Source organism: Paralichthys olivaceus, chromosome 18 (assembly GCF_024713975.1).
Source record: "Paralichthys olivaceus isolate ysfri-2021 chromosome 18, ASM2471397v2, whole genome shotgun sequence".
NCBI lineage: Eukaryota > Metazoa > Chordata > Actinopteri > Pleuronectiformes > Paralichthyidae > Paralichthys > Paralichthys olivaceus.
The window spans coordinates 8187986-8205575 of record NC_091110.1 but is presented as its reverse complement, the minus strand read 5'-3'; the positions used below and the strand labels follow the sequence as shown (position 1 = coordinate 8205575).

At 41.5% G+C, this 17590-nt stretch overlaps 1 protein-coding gene across 1 annotated transcript; it reads left to right on the top strand.

The window, feature by feature from the left end:
- The first annotated feature begins 773 nt into the window (after nt 1-773).
- Nucleotides 774-17580, top strand: thbs4b (thrombospondin 4b). Its single transcript, XM_020082395.2, has 22 exons — nt 774-1094; nt 5252-5449; nt 5971-6221; nt 6320-6422; nt 6562-6644; nt 6751-6802; nt 6923-7074; nt 7457-7594; nt 9275-9352; nt 9444-9596; nt 9712-9816; nt 9906-10013; nt 11141-11300; nt 12416-12534; nt 12672-12724; nt 12853-13046; nt 14230-14408; nt 14819-14867; nt 14972-15168; nt 15297-15469; nt 16018-16157; nt 16825-17580. The coding sequence occupies exons 1-22, from the start codon at nt 1016-1018 to the stop codon at nt 16881-16883; spliced, it is 2823 nt and encodes a 940-aa protein (XP_019937954.2). The 5' UTR covers nt 774-1015; the 3' UTR covers nt 16884-17580.
- Nucleotides 17581-17590: the final 10 nt, after the last annotated feature.

The window sequence follows — 17590 nt, the reverse complement described above, 5'->3', positions numbered from 1 at the left end:
CCGCAAGGAACACCTGTGGTAGCTGTTTGGAAACTATGACTTAATTCTTGTTCTATACACCTTTGTTTATTCTTTTTTTCTGACCAGGAAACATCTTAAATATATTTTATTTTGTGCTCAATGCTCCTCAATGCTAACTCTGTGGACGAGTAACTCTCGTCCACAGAAAATAGCTCGCTTGGCTCAGAAAGTAAGATGCAACAGGCAAAGAAAAAGGGAAAAACAAACATCATTAAGATCTAGACGACCACATCCAAATGTGGCGAGTTGCATGGTGCCAGACATGCTGACGACCTGGAGGCCGTGCGAGCCAGCAGCCTGTCTGAAGCTCGGCTGGCCGGTTAACACCGCTTGTTAAGGCATAGACTCATTTCCTGACTTTGCCTTGGGAAGGAGGGAGGAAGCAAGGGCATATGGGAAAGGTGTTGCTTTTGATGCCTGGAAGGAAAGTGCAAGTGTCTCACACAGCGTGAAAAAGAAAATACAAGTGGTCTAATTGCTGGAGGTGAGTGAGACGTCCAGAAATGTAGCCCCTGAAGCGTGAACTCATGAGTAAAAAATTTTTCCAGTTTGGGTCGAAACAGGATTTCAGTGGCCAGACATGGGCTTCTACAGGGGATCAGAAGCTGCTCATGTGCAGTACATTTGTGTAAGAGCCTGTGGGAACTGGCAGCCGCCAATAGGAGCCAATGCAATAGAGTTTCCCCCAGGTCACTCCTTCTCTACATGGGGCCATCTGAGGAAGGTTTTAAAAGCAGGTTCTGGCCCTGATGCTCCTCCCTCAGCAAGACTCCTGCAGTCCTCTCTCCACATCCACACACTCAATTCAGACACATGCACACACAACACACACACAAACTGTCAGCAGCCTCTAAGCTTAACATGACAGTCTCACCTTGCTGCTAATTCAAAAAGAAGGGACACAAGCGCAGACATACGGGACACTGTCACTTTGTCACATTCAGATAAGTCACTGGAGAGAAACTGCAGATCTGGGACCAGTTGAAGGGACAAAATGGGCTTGTGGACGGCCCTGATTCTGGCCTCACAGCTGCTGCTCAAACTGTGCTCACATGTGGAAGCCCAGGCTCTAGGTAAGTGATGTTTAAAGTGCTTTAACTTGCTCTTCATAAGAGTTGTGTAAATGCGATGACAACTTTTACAAATTGTGTCATACTGATTATGATTAATGCAGAGGAAAGAATAAGAAAAATTTCTTTTTCTTTTAGTTTTTTTTTTTTTAACTCTCTGGAAGTCTTTTTTTCAATCCTGTCTGTGATGCAATCCTCCATTTTCATTGTCTGTCAAAAGAGATTTAATGGCAGCAGCAGTGTGTATTTTACTGCACGAAATGCATAATGGATAAAGCAGACACTGTGAAAGAGAATATGAAACGCAGATCCAAAAAACACAAAGGATTAGCCTCGGTGTGGGATAGTCTCTGGGGTACAAATAAAATGCTAAATATCCCTGTCAGTTTTAAAAGTTTTTCTTTTTTCTTTTACAAGACTAAAGAGTTTTAAAGCCACCGTCACCCTGCTTTTTTATATCTATCCAGCTGCTTGATTCCTGCAGCTCAGGAGGTTCGGCTTCCCTGCTTCCTCAGCTGGGTCACACACATGGGAATAATCAGAGATGATCTGGGTGCAATATTAAACTTCAGTCACACAGACTCCCTTTCTCTGACACAAACTCGCAACCGCACAGAAACTTGTTCAAGGTCACACACACACACACAAACAAAGTGGAGCTGCAGCCGACATGTAGAAATATTGGTGTTTATAGTTTATCAGGTGCTCTCTAACCCCCCCGGTTGACTGATGGCGTGCCTCTCGGGCACCATTAATCCCTACGATCTTTCGGCAATAGCTACCTGATGTTTTGTGTTAAGCAGGTCTGGATTAATGGCGTTCATCATCTTTCATTTCGCTTGCAAATGACTTCTTGTCTGCATGACTGGAATTCACGGGGGTTAAAAAGGGAGTGAGGCCAATTTAAAGCTGCGGGGGAAGCAAGGCACAGAGACGGGGACAGAGTCTATCTTTAAAGAGGCAATAATTTATGTTTTCATGATATCAAATAACAGTGTAAACACAATCTGAAAATGAGAGAGGGATCACTAGATGGATCTAAAGAGGAATATCACCTGTAACCACAGCTCCCTTTAGCTTTATGGCGAGTTGTATCTCGTTCTCCAGCGGCAACTTCACTGTTTTGGTTCTCACAGCACTCACAGTGTTTGTTAATCAGCTGCAGCAGTTTTCACAGAGCAGCATTTAGCAGCTTAAGAGTTAATATTGAACTTCAAGTCTTCCAAAAACATGACTCAAACAATTCATCTGAACACAGAATGATTGTTATTACATTATTTCCCATCAAGAAATAACTTGGATCCCTGTTCCCCTTAGCTAGGTTACTCATAGCTATTGCGAAAAGGTGACTTCACTGTTTATGTTAACAACTTGCTGATGTTGATGATGTCATTCTTTCATCACCGGTTATGGCCGTCATGGTATCTCTCCAAACTCAGAGTGTTTCTACATACAAACCATCAAGTGTGAAGAATTTGTTATGGGACGAAAAGATGAAAAATTCCAACCGTTTTCACACTTTGGAGTAATCTATAACCGTAACAGATTTATTTTGCTGGTGTTAAGGAGAGGGCAGGACTGGATTACTTTATGGCTTCCAGCAGTTAGTTTTATGAAGCTTGAAATCGGAGGTTAATCAGGGGGTGAAAATGAGGCACTCTCTCAGGATCTGCGGTGTAAAACAACCCCCGACTTCCACAAAGGCTTCTGTCCAGAAGACTTATGAACAGCAGGAGTGTGTTTTATATCTAAGTGGGTTTTGTAATGTAATTGACTTCACTATATTCTTACACACACTCACTCAAACACCGATGGGAGAACAGGGGCAACATCAGAGGCACTTTGGGGTTCAGACACTTCCCATATGAAGACTGAAGGATCTATCTGCTACCCCTCCTGAGACAATGTTAAAGTAGGTCAATTTATACATTGTCATTGAAAATCCCATAGACTGTATTTAAAGATGGATGACAAGTCTCCACTTCCTCCCCACTTTAGAAATTAAGCCAAAATATCCCATATACGAACTCTGTAAGTGTGATGAGAACTCTCTAAAATGAGGATGATGATCTGCTAGTATGGAGGACGCAGGGTTTATGACCTGTACTGAAACCAGCCACTAGGGAGCGATCAAGATGCATCAGCCTCACTTTTAGGGAGCTGTCATTGTCATCCATCTTTATCTAAGGAATGAACCGTTTGGAGGTTGTAGCTGTGGTACACTATGCCATTGTTTGACATGCACCCTGCACACTACACCCTACACTACATGTCATGGCAACACAGACTGCCAAAACTGTGGTCGGCTTGGCAGCACACCTCGTCCAGTGGCCAAACTAATACAGAAAAGCCATCCTGGCTTAGTTCGATAGTCACATACAATTAATTTTCATAAAAGTAACTGCTGTTCACCATTCAACATGATCTTTTCAGTCACCACTATTTGAAGAACACACACAGTGACATGCAAACTCCACCGCAGACTAATGGTTTGGCAGTGACTCTAAACACCATCAAATGCTTGTATGGAAATTTTAGTGGATTGGAGTGAGCTGCAAAACAAAGCCAGCAAATTATCAGATCACAGTCCAGGTCAGAAGTTAAATATGTAATAGTTCTTCATTAAAATTTCTAAGCCAGACCTGTGTTGTACATGTTGTTGACTTCTGGAACTTACACGATCCAAAATGTTTCCCAGAATGTTTAAACCCAGAGAAATTCCTAATTTTTTTCAAGGTGATGGACGTCATCCTATACTTTACATAACAATGCATTAGAGAGGAAAAACACTGCTAGCCAGTTTGCCAGTTGGTTGTTTTTTTCCCCTTCCACTGTTGTATTGGTCTCTTGTAATGGATCAGGAGTATTCATTGCCATTTGCTGTGTAAGATAAATAAAACTTGAACATATGACCTGAGGCCTGGGTGGTGAAGACATCAACTCCCATCACCTCACGCTGATTCACTTTATCGTCAAACTGGTCTTTTGTTTTTGTTTTGATTGAGAAACCCCTAGTGGCCAAAGTACATTGTACGTTTAAAGACTCCTTATGCTCATAAGTGCTCAAAATGATGGAGGCAACTGGCGCAGGCCATTGTATATCCTCTGTGTCAATCCCACGCAGGAGTATAAACCAGGCATACTCTTTTAAACATGAGGAGAGGAATGATTTATACTTCTTCTTTTGTTTTGTTCACTTTTGGACCAAAGTCAAGTTAATGGAGCAAAAAGTCCCAATAACAGAAAAACAGATCCATCTGTTTGTGCAGTACTCACCAGGTGATCTTGGCAATTGTGAATACAAAAAACACTCATCCAATTTTCGGCGAAAGTGATGTCGACAGCACTGTGCGAGAGGGCATTTTCGCTGGCTTAGTCACATTTTACTGCACGCATTTTTCAAACCCCTGTGTTGTGCTGAACTACACCACAACACACAAGGGACCTCGGGCGAAGAGTGAAAGAAAAGGAGGTAGAAGAAAGAAGAGGAGATCTCATCTGCAGATCATGCTTCACAATCTTGGCTGACAACGGCCAATCTGCAGGAGCATTTGGGAGCAATTTTGTTCCCTCGTGACAGAGGGCCTCTCAGACTGCTTTTTGGGTACTTGTGTATTCATGATGTGTGCAGATGGTGGGACTCACGATTCACTGCACATCCTCTCATGGCCTGCCCAGCTCCCATGCTACTTTATTAAAGGAGGCCTATAAACATGAGCGCAAGTGTACAGCATCTCTAAGGCATTTCACTCCTGCTAAGTAGCAGTCAGTGGATATGTCTACATTCTGTCGTACCTCTTTCAGTGAGCACAATGAATGAATAGTGGCTGCAAATGAAGATTCACATTTTTATAACCACGAAAACACAGACCTAACAAGAGAAGTAAATAAACCATACAACTAAAAGTCATACTACATAGCTTAGATTTACTCAGAAGCCCTTCTCCCTGTGATTTCTTTGAGCTAACTCCATCTGCCAAGTTTGCTCTGACTGATTGCCACTGCGTCTCATAAGAGCAACAAACACTGGATCAACATCATCATCTTCTTGTTGACTCAGGATGTGTTTACTCTGCAGATCCAGGTTGTAAATATTCATATCTCATCATCCATTACTCATGTGCTTTACTGCTTGTCTCCTTCCCCATCCTCGTCAACAGTCTATGATCTGCTCACCTCGCCTGATTGCCTGCCAGACCTGCTGCAGGGGGGTCTGGCCGAGCAAGGTGTGAATGAGGCTTTCATCCTGGCCACCTTCAAGCTGCAACCCAAGACTGGAACCACCGTGTTCGGCCTGTACAACCCAAGGGACAACAGCAAGTACTTTGAGTTCACCGTGATGGGGAAGCTCAACAGAGGTAGGAGAGCATCAAAGAGGTGGAAGCCGCATCTACAACATTTCAAGCTGCACTAATGAATGTTCTTACACCATTAACGGGTTAAATTATGGGTTACGTGAATGGGGTCATGTAGTGATGAACCCACAGAGAATTATACCAAGATTCCACAGTTCCCTGAAGGTCTACAGTGTGTTTCAACGTTTCTGTTTTGGTTCACTCTCAGCGGTATCATCAACCTTGTTTCTCGCAAAAAAACTCCCAGTAGACAAATTAATATTTCCCTCATTATCGGGAGGAGACCAAAACAGAGATAAATGGAAGGAGAATATTAGTCTTAGACTTTTTTGGGTGGCCACATTTAAAACCACAGATAAAATGATTTAAAAAAGACCGTATCACCCTTAGAAGTCAAATTTGTTAACATTTTAAGCTTGTTGTAATTTGAATGAATTATCTTTTAAATTCAGCCTAAACTTTTTCTCCTTTTATCTCTTCTCCACTGTCTCTGCTTCCTCTTTCCCTGCTCTGTCCCGTCACAGCTGTGTTACGCTACCTGCGGACTGACAAGAGGATGAGCTCGGTAACCTTCAACAACCTGGTGCTGGCGGATGGCCAACAACACAGATTGTTGTTCCACCTGAGGGGGCTGCAGCAGCAGGGGCCAGGAGGGGTGGAGCTGCATCTGGACTGCAGGCTGGTGGAGACAATCAGGGATCTCCCCGCTGCCTTCCAGGGTTTGCCAGCAGGCTATGGTATGGTGGAGCTAAAGACCATGCAAGCACGAGACCAGGTGACCCATCACGAGTATTTCCACACCACAGTGTTTCAATATTGAATCTTGTTTTCAAATGGCTTAATCCTCCACTTGTACTTGTTTTATTCAAACAGGAGAGCATAGACGAGCTCAAGCTGGTGGTTGGAGACACTTTTGAGAATGTTGCTTCATTGCAAGACTGCCATTTCCAACAAAGGGACTCGGTTCAAACTCTGGGTAAGATTCCATGTGTGGAAGTAAACATCCAGGGAGACAAATGATCCCAGGAAAACAATCACAGTGGTAGGAAAACCACAGCTAGTTAAGAACAGGCTCTTCTGTTCCAGTCAACGAAATAACAATCCCTTTCTTTTAGGGGTCAACACGAAGCAGCTGTCAAATCAAATGCTGGAGCTAACCAAGGTGGTAAATGAGTTGAAAGACGTCCTCATTCAGCAGGTAAATACACTTTAACAGTTCCTCTGGGGCCACTTAATTCCTGCTACCTCACCCCTGACCTCCCTGACAGCTGCATATAAACGTGTTTATGGCTGAACTTTTGTAGGTCAAGGAGACCTCATTTCTCAGAAACACCATCTCAGAGTGTCAGGCCTGCGGTAAGTTCATCTCCATGTCTCTCACCACTAAATATGATGCTTAATGGCTACCTCTTGATAGTAAACAAAATAAAACTGCAGACAGTAATAAAAAAAAAAATGTCCTCTGTCGCTTTAAAGGCTTGGGTGGAACTGAGGTGGTGAAACCTAGGTGTGCCCCAGGCGTCTGTTTCCGTGACGATATGTGTATAGAGACAACGGAAGGTGTGGAGTGCGGACCCTGTCCTGATGGATACACCGGGGACGGTTACAACTGTGATGATGTGGACGAGGTAAAGCTCAGTGTGTTTACAAAGGAATTTGCTACTTTTTTGGGAGTTCAACAAAGAATGTGGCAGAAATTAATACAGTGCCGTGGGGTTTGGAGAGCTCAGCCATAGGTGAAGGTAAAAGTTTGGCTACTTTGTGAAAGTTAAGGAGTACTCCTGCAGACGGAGGTCCTCATAAGGATGTAATACTACAAGTATGTGTGTGTTTGCCTGTCTGTCTTTTCATGTTTGCTTTGACCTCTTTTCTAGGGACCGGCCCCTTCAGCATTCTCTTTTTTGAATGTGCAAAAGTGTCATCAAACTTAAAAGCTTTTGGGGGAAGAAGCCCTGTGGGAGCCACATACATTTTGCAGCTTTAACAGAGCTCATGTCCTCCTTCTCACAGTGCCAGTTTAACCCCTGCTTCCCCGGAGTGAAGTGCGTCAACACCGCCCCAGGCTTCCGCTGTGACGCCTGTCCGCTGGGCTACACTGGCCTGCCTGTGGAGGGTGTGGGGATTGTGTACGCTCAGACCAACAAACAGGTAAAGGAATGGACAGAGTATGGAGGACAAACACACACACACAATGAGGACAGAATGAAGAAAAGAAAAGATGCATGCAATGTACAATATACATCAAAGATAACATAGAACACCAAGGCTTAGAGAGAATACAGGGTTAGGGTTATTGTGTAGTTATTTCATATGATTAATTAGAACATATGTAATATCAACAAAATACTGTAAATAATGATGACGTACTTTATTAGGTGCATCTACATTAAAATAACTATATCTTACTTGAAAACAGGCAACTGTATTCCAGGTATAGCAGAATAAAAATTTGAGAGTAGTTACACTTTGTGTTGAAGTGAGCACATGAGGTTTTGTTTTTTTATTAACAAGTAGCTATTAAAAGAATGATGGGGTGTAATAAAACATTACTGGGCAAGCATGCAGGAAAATGGGGAAAGCAAGGTAATGAGGATATTGCAATTAAATTAGTTATGGTATCATTTACTGTGTTTTTAAATTATGATCTTCTGATGAGTAGACTTTTTTTTAACTTTAATGGAGTACATTATTATTAAAGACACCCCCTAGACATGATTAAGATATTTAAAAATACTCTGCTTTCAATAATCTTCTATGGGTTTCCCCAGAAAAATACACCATTTACTTGTTAAAATCGTATTATTAAATCTAGTCCTGCTCCCTCATTGAAAAAACAAGAATCTGTGAAAAATGCAAATACTTTTACATTTACATAAACTTTTTCCAAAGTTACTTAAAAGTCCAATGTCAGTGTTTGTGCAGTGGAGGATTCAAAGTAGTTGTAGACGGAGAAGACAGTTTAATGTGAGAACTGTCTTCTGGCATCAAACAGTGCACATACATTATCCTGCACAGTGAAGGTCAAACATCCAAATGAAATGACAATGAGCAAATCCTATTTTTGAGTGGAAGGGGACTTAAATATATTGTATTGCTGCTGAGGAAAAAACCTCATGTTAGGCCTGGAATACTGGTGTAACTATATAGCTATAAAATATTTAATACTGTGTTTTCTAAATTATAATTTAAAGAAAATAGTGTATTATTTTGGATCTTGTGATGACCCATCAGACAATGAAATCTACTGTTGAAGAAGAACTGCTTCTTTCCTCAGATAATAAACTATTAAGGTGCAAAATACATGTTTTTTAAAACAAATTATAGTATAAAAACTAGTGTTGTGAGCAAATCATTAACTCAATGAGATGTCATATCATCTTTCTAGATATTTAACCAACATTTTTTTCAATGCTTACCCAATGAAGACATGACCTCGATAGTAACAGTGCACAACCATCAGAACAAAGCACTGACGATGTGGAGGAAACCTCATCACAATGTAAAGAGTGGAGTTTATGGGTTGTTAAATAAAGCGATTCCTTGTTAAAGTAACTGCAAAGTAGATATAGGGGCTCTAATGTGTTGGCTAATTAATTATTATGAGCCAGGTAGTCTAAAAAGTGCAATTTATTTCTAGGTGGCTCTTAAATTTATGTGTATATGTACAAAATATTTAGTGTTTCAACACAGCTATAGCAGGCATGAGCTCTGCTAATAAAGCTTTTAGGGTAATATGGACTCTTTTGTGTATTTTATACTATATTATTACATAAATTGTGATACAAACACACCTTTGGATATAACATTATTCTCATATTCATAATTCAGGTGTGTGATGACATTGATGAATGCAAAGGACCAAACAATGGAGGCTGCACGGCAAACTCAATCTGTCACAACTCTGTGGTAAGACTTCTGCAACACGCTGGGACGATTATTTAATTTGTGTGACTTTTCTGAAAGGATCTCATAAGTAACTGTCCTCAAACCCACACAGGGCTCCTATCACTGTGGCAGCTGCAAGACGGGCTTCACTGGAGATCAGGTGAAAGGCTGCAAGCCGGAGCTCAGCTGCGGCAACAGCCTGACCAACCCCTGCGATGTCAACGCCCAGTGTAGCGTAGCAAGAGATGGGTCGGTCTCTTGTCTGGTAGGATTTCACACCCACTCACACACTCTGATGTACTTCCTGTACACACCTATATATTCTAAATATAAACATAGCTGCTGTCTGGTTTCCTGAGGAGTTTAATTTGTCTTGTCAGTGTGGAATTGGCTGGGCAGGTAACGGGTACCTGTGCGGGAAGGACACTGACATTGATGGATATCCAGATGAGAAACTCAAATGCAAGGATCCAAGCTGCAAAAAGGTTTATGTAGAGCAAAATTTCAGCAAATGCATCTTAGTCATGACTGAGAGGTCTAAATTTCATTCTCCTACTGTAACATCTCTTCACAGGATAACTGTGTGTACATTCCTAACTCTGGTCAAGAAGACGCTGACAGGGACAGCCATGGAGACGCCTGTGATGATGATGCAGATGGTGATGGAATTCCAAACGAACAGGTTGGTGCAAATGTAATAAACTTATGTGAGCACATCAGGGTGGGGCCAGGGGGGCTCTGGCCCCAGCTAAAATCAGATTGGTCCCTGAATTCCCCCTTTTTATAAAATAGTTATTAACAATACAAACTATACAAAGGGCAATTAGTTAAGAATTTTTTATTTTTTTGAAGTACACAATGTGCTTGAACAAGCAACAAATTTCAACACGTACATTTAATTATGTGTGATTTTGAATTAAAGCTATAGAGCTAACAATAAACAAGGAATTACTTAAACATGCACCTTACTGAATCAGCAATTGAGCATGGCTGTTTGACAGATAATTGGTCCCTCTTTACAAGGTCCCTCTAAATTGTTGCCCCTTTATGGCCACTGGAGCACACATTGACTGCAACTATTGATCTTTATTTCGACATTAACTGATCAATGTTTTAGTCTATAAAAATTTAGATAATGGAGGAAATGCAAACCACAGGGTCATTCAAATTGCTTGATTTATCTGACAACCAGTCAATGTTAAATCATATGTGTTTATATAGATATTTTCCAGTCCTATCGTCCACTCAAAGCACTTTACCATACAAATCCCATCCACCCATTCATGCAAACTATTTATGCTTTATAAAGCACTCTTTTCCTGTCACGCACCATTCATACACTGTCAGGGGGCAATTTGGGCTTCAGTATCTTGCCCGCCCAAGGACACTTTGGAATGCAAAAAGGAGGAGCCGGGGAAAAAACTAATGACCTTGTGGTTTGGTGAACGACCCTCTATACCTCCTGAGCCACAGCCACCAAAAGACATTTAATTTACAGTGAATTTCTATCTTTTTTCACCTGCTTCCAGTCTGCTGGTTAAGCTGACTGGCTAGTGTAGCCACATATTTACTATACACACATAAGAGGACCATCGATATTCTCTTAAACTCTATAAATTCACTAACTCTCAGTAAAATGTTGAATTAGCCCTTTTAACTTTAAACAATCAATAGTCAATATTATTTTCATCTGGTCAAGGCAAATACTTTACAGCACAACACCCAAACGCCCCATATGCAAGTGAAACCATTCATTTTCCAGTCTGTGATGGTGAGAATGAGACAGTTGTGTGTCTCTGTCTGTCTCAGGACAACTGCCCGTTGAAGCCGAACTTGGACCAGAAGAACAGCGATAAGGACAGCCATGGTGACGCATGTGACAACTGTCGCATGATAGAGAACCCCGACCAGAGGGATACAGATGGTGACGGCAAAGGAGACGCCTGCGATGAAGACATGGATGGAGATGGTATGTGGAGAAGTTACATCACTAACTATGACGCTCGAGTTATATAACCAGCATCACTGAAGACCTTCACTGTTACAACTTATTACTCTGTTCCCTCCTTCTCATCTAAACCCTGCTTCTTGGTTAAAGACACTGATGCCGACAGATATTTCAGTGAAATACACAGTGATACATTTCTAAAACCTATTGTATAAATATATCACTGTGTAGTGGTATGGATGCTCTCATAAGCCATCTGAGCCATGAGAAAAAGAACTGCAAAAAAGAGAAAAAATCAAAGCCAGACGCAGTGTGACCCCAAAACGAACACAAGCTTTGATCATTCACCAGTATGATTACACCTGGAAAACCTCCGCAGGAGAGAAGATAGGTTTTCGTCTGTCCTATCGCTGCTGCCTGACCTTTATGCATTTGTGCTGCTGCTGCTGCCTCCCTGCGATCAACAAAAAATTGCTGCTGAACTCAAACTGGTGTTCAACTGAATAGCAAGTGCAACAGCGCAGCCTAGTGGTGAATTTACATACAACATGCTGTGAAATGAATCAGGGATCGGTTCACAAATATAATCACTACTTGAATATAATCTCTACTTGAATAAAAATCTCGACATCTATACATCGACTGACTGATTTTAGTGAACATCCCATGACCGTATCAGTGTAAACAGTTTCATTTTTGGCAACACTCAAACATATGGTTTGTTTGTAGGGCTGTCACAAAGGATGTTTTGCATAGTCATTTAATATGTCAATTTTTCTGATTAATTGATTATTTGTCTATAAAATTCCAAAACATATTGAACAATGACATTTAGCAAGTCCCCTTATGTGTCCCCTAGATCCAGATTTGTATTTGGATGGGCAGGAAACACTCATGAACATTTACTCAAATGGTTAATTTATAATTTTCTATTCTTCAATTAATTGTTCTAGGGTTGGAAAAAAACACTTTGTAAGCATTAAAATCCACCCTTTTCCTGTTGGGAAAGCTACAGAGTAATCGAGGATAATGTCAGTTTGTGTTATGCTACAGTAACATGACAACAATCTTTATGCACTGCTGTAAAAGGGACCAGACGTGACTTAATGCAAAATGATGCTAACTGTTTCAATCAGGCCTGAAAAACATGCTGGACAACTGCCAGAGAGTCCAGAACAGAGACCAGCGAGACCGAGATGGAGACGGAGTGGGAGACGCCTGTGACAGCTGCCCTGACATCTACAACCCAAACCAGGTCAGACGGACGGAGGCATAGATAGGAAGATAGATAGATAGATGGATGGATGGATGGATGGATGGATGGATGGATGGACGGACGGACGGACGGACGGACGGACGGATGGATGGTTAACCTCTCTGCTCTTGTTTCAGTCTGATGTCGATAATGACCTGGTCGGAGACTCCTGTGACACAAACCAAGACAGGTACACACACACACACACACACACATAGTCTCTACATTATTAACTTACATATATCAGATTTTTTCTGCCACTACTTCTGATACTCCAGCTTCCATTCACATCCTGTAATCATGTCACTTCCCCTGTAGCGATGGCGACGGTCACCAGGATACCAAGGATAACTGCCCGTTCGTGATCAATAGTTCTCAACTGGACACCGACAAAGACGGGCTGGGTGACGAGTGTGACGATGACGATGACAACGATGGGATCCCGGACACAATTCCACCTGGACCAGACAACTGTCGGCTGGTACCAAACCCTGACCAGACTGACGACAACAGTGAGTTTCAAACAAACATCATGTTTACACGCTTCAAATTGAGATAACATTCTGATCTACTAAGACGCAGCTTTATTGCTCAGATGTAATGTTCATTTTTGCTCCTGATGAACCTATACGTGCAGTTTCTAGGCCACAGTCTCAAACCCAAGAAAAAGCAACCTTTGGGGCAGATCAAGCAGCAATTTTGCTGAGTAAATAAAAAGCAATTTTTTTCCCCAAGCACCCACTTGGCAACTTTGTGACATTTAATGTGAGAGAGGGGGCTGTGAAGTCAGCGATAGAGGAGTGCCCACTGAAATCAAGTGTTGCAGGGGGAGGTTTGTTTGGTAATCAGGGAGCTCTGTGATGTGGAGAGGGAGAAGAGGAGGTTGTGTAAGACCAGCTGTGTCCTAAGGATCTACAGTATCTCTGATTCTGTGCCTCTAAACATGATGAAGAGATTGTTATATGTGTTATTTATGGGTTATACAAAAATATAAAAGATTTGTTTGCATGCTTTGGAGCTTAGTATCAAGACTCCCACATAAAGGGAAAGACATTCAGTAATTAGCTTTTTTCATGTGCAGGTATATAACAATAGAACATTGTGTCTTCAAGGTCCATCACGACTGCAATACTACTATTTACAATCTACTCCATCAACTAGATTTAGAGCCTCACATAATATATTACAAGATAAAAACCGATTGGCGTATCCCCACCTAATGTGCTGGAGAGACTCCATCACAGCGCTTTCTACCATGGCAAATGCAGCAGAGCAGTTTCTAATTCTGAACACACTCTCACAGCAGGGTACAGACCAGAGCGAGCTTCAATACAAAGTCCATCAGAACTGGAACACTTGCAACACACAGTAAAAAAACTTGTTCTTTAGTGAGATTTTAAATATTCATTTTAGAAAAAGAAATTCAGAAGTATACCTGGGACGTTTTATATTCAGCCCTTGCAGATCTGCAGCTTCAGAGCAAGGACATCGAGTTCCCCTGGAGCAGGCCGCCGTGACATTTTTGGTCAAGTTGGTCTGAAATCTGTTCATCGTGACAATGTGGAAAATAATCTTTTTTGAAATAGAATGGAAGATGCTAATCTAGTATCTGTTCTTGTGCCTCGTTCATGAGATAATGACTGTCTCATTTTCCTCAGAGCTTCAGAGGTTTAATGTCCCTGTCTTGTGCCTCAGATGACGGAGTTGGAGACATATGTGAGTCGGACTTTGACCAGGACAAAGTCATCGACAGGATTGACAACTGTCCTGAGAACGCCGAGGTTACCTTGACTGACTTCAGGGCCTATCAGACAGTGGTGCTGGACCCAGAGGGTGACGCCCAGATCGATCCCAACTGGGTTGTTTTAAACCAGGTGAAATTACTAAGTGTTATTTATTAAAACTTATTGGTCACATAAGGCAAAAATTACAACTTGCATTATCTTAAAGTTAAAGGAGCTATAATCAATATTCTTTAATGAAATCAATGTATGAAATGGCAATGTGTAATGTGAGAGTAATACACCTATAGAGAATTATCATCCAACTCTGCAGCTCCCCTGGCTGGCTGCAGTATAGTTAAATAAATAAATCTGGCCTCCTCCATGTCAGCAGATGGGACATGAACCAAACTAAAAGGCAAAAACCCATGCCAAAAACAAAATGTCAAGCAAATGTTCACCTCATTTTGATAGATGTAGTATATAACTATAATTAGTTCAGCAAAATATGGCATCAAGTGCAAGATTCCCTGTTAACAGCTTTCTCCGTCTTTGTCACCCAGGGAATGGAAATTGTTCAGACCATGAATAGTGATCCTGGCCTTGCTGTTGGTAAGATGTATTTCCTCACTGAGTTGAATATCAATCATTAAAATATATAAAACATCTCCCAATCTGAACATATATAATGTGAAAATCATTCCTTCTGTTATCAGGTTACACTGCTTTCAGTGGAGTGGACTTTGAGGGGACGTTCCATGTGAATACAGTGACTGATGATGACTACGCTGGCTTCATCTTTGGCTATCAGGATTCCTCTTCCTTCTATGTGGTGATGTGGAAGCAGACCGAACAAACCTACTGGCAGGCGACACCTTTCAGAGCTGTGGCCGAGCCCGGCATTCAGCTGAAGGTGAAAGCACACAGCTACAAAATGTCACAACGGCCCCAGCTCACGCTATTTTTATCTGTATTTTCTCCACTCCTGCTTTTTTATTGTCTGTGTGCCTCCCTCCTCACCTCTATGTGTCTGTTCCTCAGGCGGTGAAGTCTACATCGGGCCCTGGGGAGCACTTAAGGAACTCACTGTGGCACACGGGAGACACAAATGACCAGGTGCGTCTGCTGTGGAAGGACCCGAGAAATGTCGGCTGGAAGGACAAGGTGTCCTACCGCTGGTACCTGCAGCACCGCCCACAGGTTGGATACATCAGGTAAAACATATAGTGCTCTCATATCTGTTTGTTCAGTTTAAAGCTAGCTTAGTTTAACATGAAGACTGGAAGGGGGGGGGGCAACTGCCTCCATTTAAAGTTAAGACAATACTAATTAACTCACTTTATTTCGTTGGTTCAACCTGCAGTTTGAAGCTTTTGTCTCCCCCTTGTGGCAGTGAGGGTAATAACATAAAATCTGTTTATTTGTGTTCATGGCATAAAGCTTATATGTCCTTGATCCCTTTCTGGGTACTTTTATTTGGAGAAACTTTTTGGGTGCTTCCTAAATTTGTCTATATCCTCCTTGTTTCTGTATCGTAATTGATAATAGGCAGGCTTTGTGGCCTATACTGTAGCCAGCCACCAGGGGGAAATGATTTGGCTTCACTTTAGGGGGAGCTTTCATTTTGTCCATCTTTATATACAGTCTATGGTCAATGCAGGTGCTCCCCTCATGAGTCATGGCCCTTGATGGTTGACATAAGTGTCACAAAAGCATTTAAGCAGTGATAAAAATAAACAATGAAAATGTTTTCTTTGTTCAGAGCTCGGTTTTATGAGGGAACTGAGCTGGTCGCAGACTCTGGAGTGACGATTGACACGACCATGAGAGGAGGGCGACTTGGCGTGTTCTGCTTCTCTCAAGAAAACATCATCTGGTCCAATCTGAAATACCGCTGCAATGGTGGGAACACTTCATCAAATCCATCCATTATATCTGTCGTCATGTCTCTCCCATTCTCTTCCAACTGATCTTATCCTTCTGCTGATCTCAAGGCAGTTTTTTGAGGAATCACTATGGGGAAAGCAATGTCAAAACATAATAGGTGGTTTGACATGAACATCCATCTTCCCCACAGGATGTGTTGTAATTATTGTGTTGATCCTTTAATTTCCATCTAGCGCCATCATCTGGTCAAACTTTCAATTTGTCAAAAGGTTCATAAACAAACACCCACAAATGAATGAACAGTTCAATCAGCCACTACTGTGCTAATCAGTATATGTAAACATGCTAATATGGTAAAATAATAAGTTGAACGTCTGTGCTAAACACCAGACTGTTAGCATTGCTTTTGAGCATATTTTCCTGCTGATCTTAGCTTTCAGTTCCAAGCACCATATAAATATAGAACCTCCCAGAGCATCTAGCAGGGCTGCAGTAGTCTTGTCAATAACACATATTATTTCCCATACTGACCTCTATAACTTGTGTCTGGGAAGCGTCTGTATTATATTTTATCACGATGTTGCATGAACACAACTGAAACTGTGATGTGAAATTAGTTTGGCCTTGCTTTGCTTTTAGATATTGAGCTCGTCTCACGATACCCAATGTCTCATTTCCACAGACACCATCCCCGAGGACTTCCAGGAGTTCAGCACTCAGCACAGCACTGACTCACTCTAAAGTCAACACCAGCATATGACACCAGATCTCCAAAGAAAGTGTGTGTGTCAGTGAGAGTGTGAGGGAGTGTGTGGGTGTGTGTCTATCTATCTGTGTATTGATGTGTACAGTGTCTGTGCATATATGACCACAATCTTTGTACTGTATGTGCATACTATCATGTCTGATCCCATCCTGTTTAATCATCTCTTCAAGACTCCAGCTGAGCTTGTTATGATAAATATAATAAGTTAAAATAAAAATAATTTTTTTTTACTTTAAGTACCGTCATTGCATATAGTAAAAGCACAACAGGCCCCCAGATTCCCATATATTAGCTTTATCTTTTTATGTTCTTCGCATAATTAATTGGACATCATCAAAAATAATAGTTCTCATCTACACTGTAGTTACTTGGAATATTTTAGCTCATAAATAGTATTGTAATCACAAGAGAAACAAAGTGCTTTGGATAAGATGGTGTTTCCTGTATAGTGATAATTCCAGGGTTTTACTCTTTCTGTCATGAGGATGAACAGACCAAGTTTTGTATCAGTCAGATTCCAGATTCTGCCTCGTCTTTCTAACTGTGTGATTAACTTAAAGCTCAGTGTGACCTTGATTTCTCTTGATCATTGGGTAATCAAGGTCTTGATCATTTCATATCTGTATGGTCATGAAACCTGGTCACAATAAAGGGCTGTTTAATATATTGAAATAGATGTTGA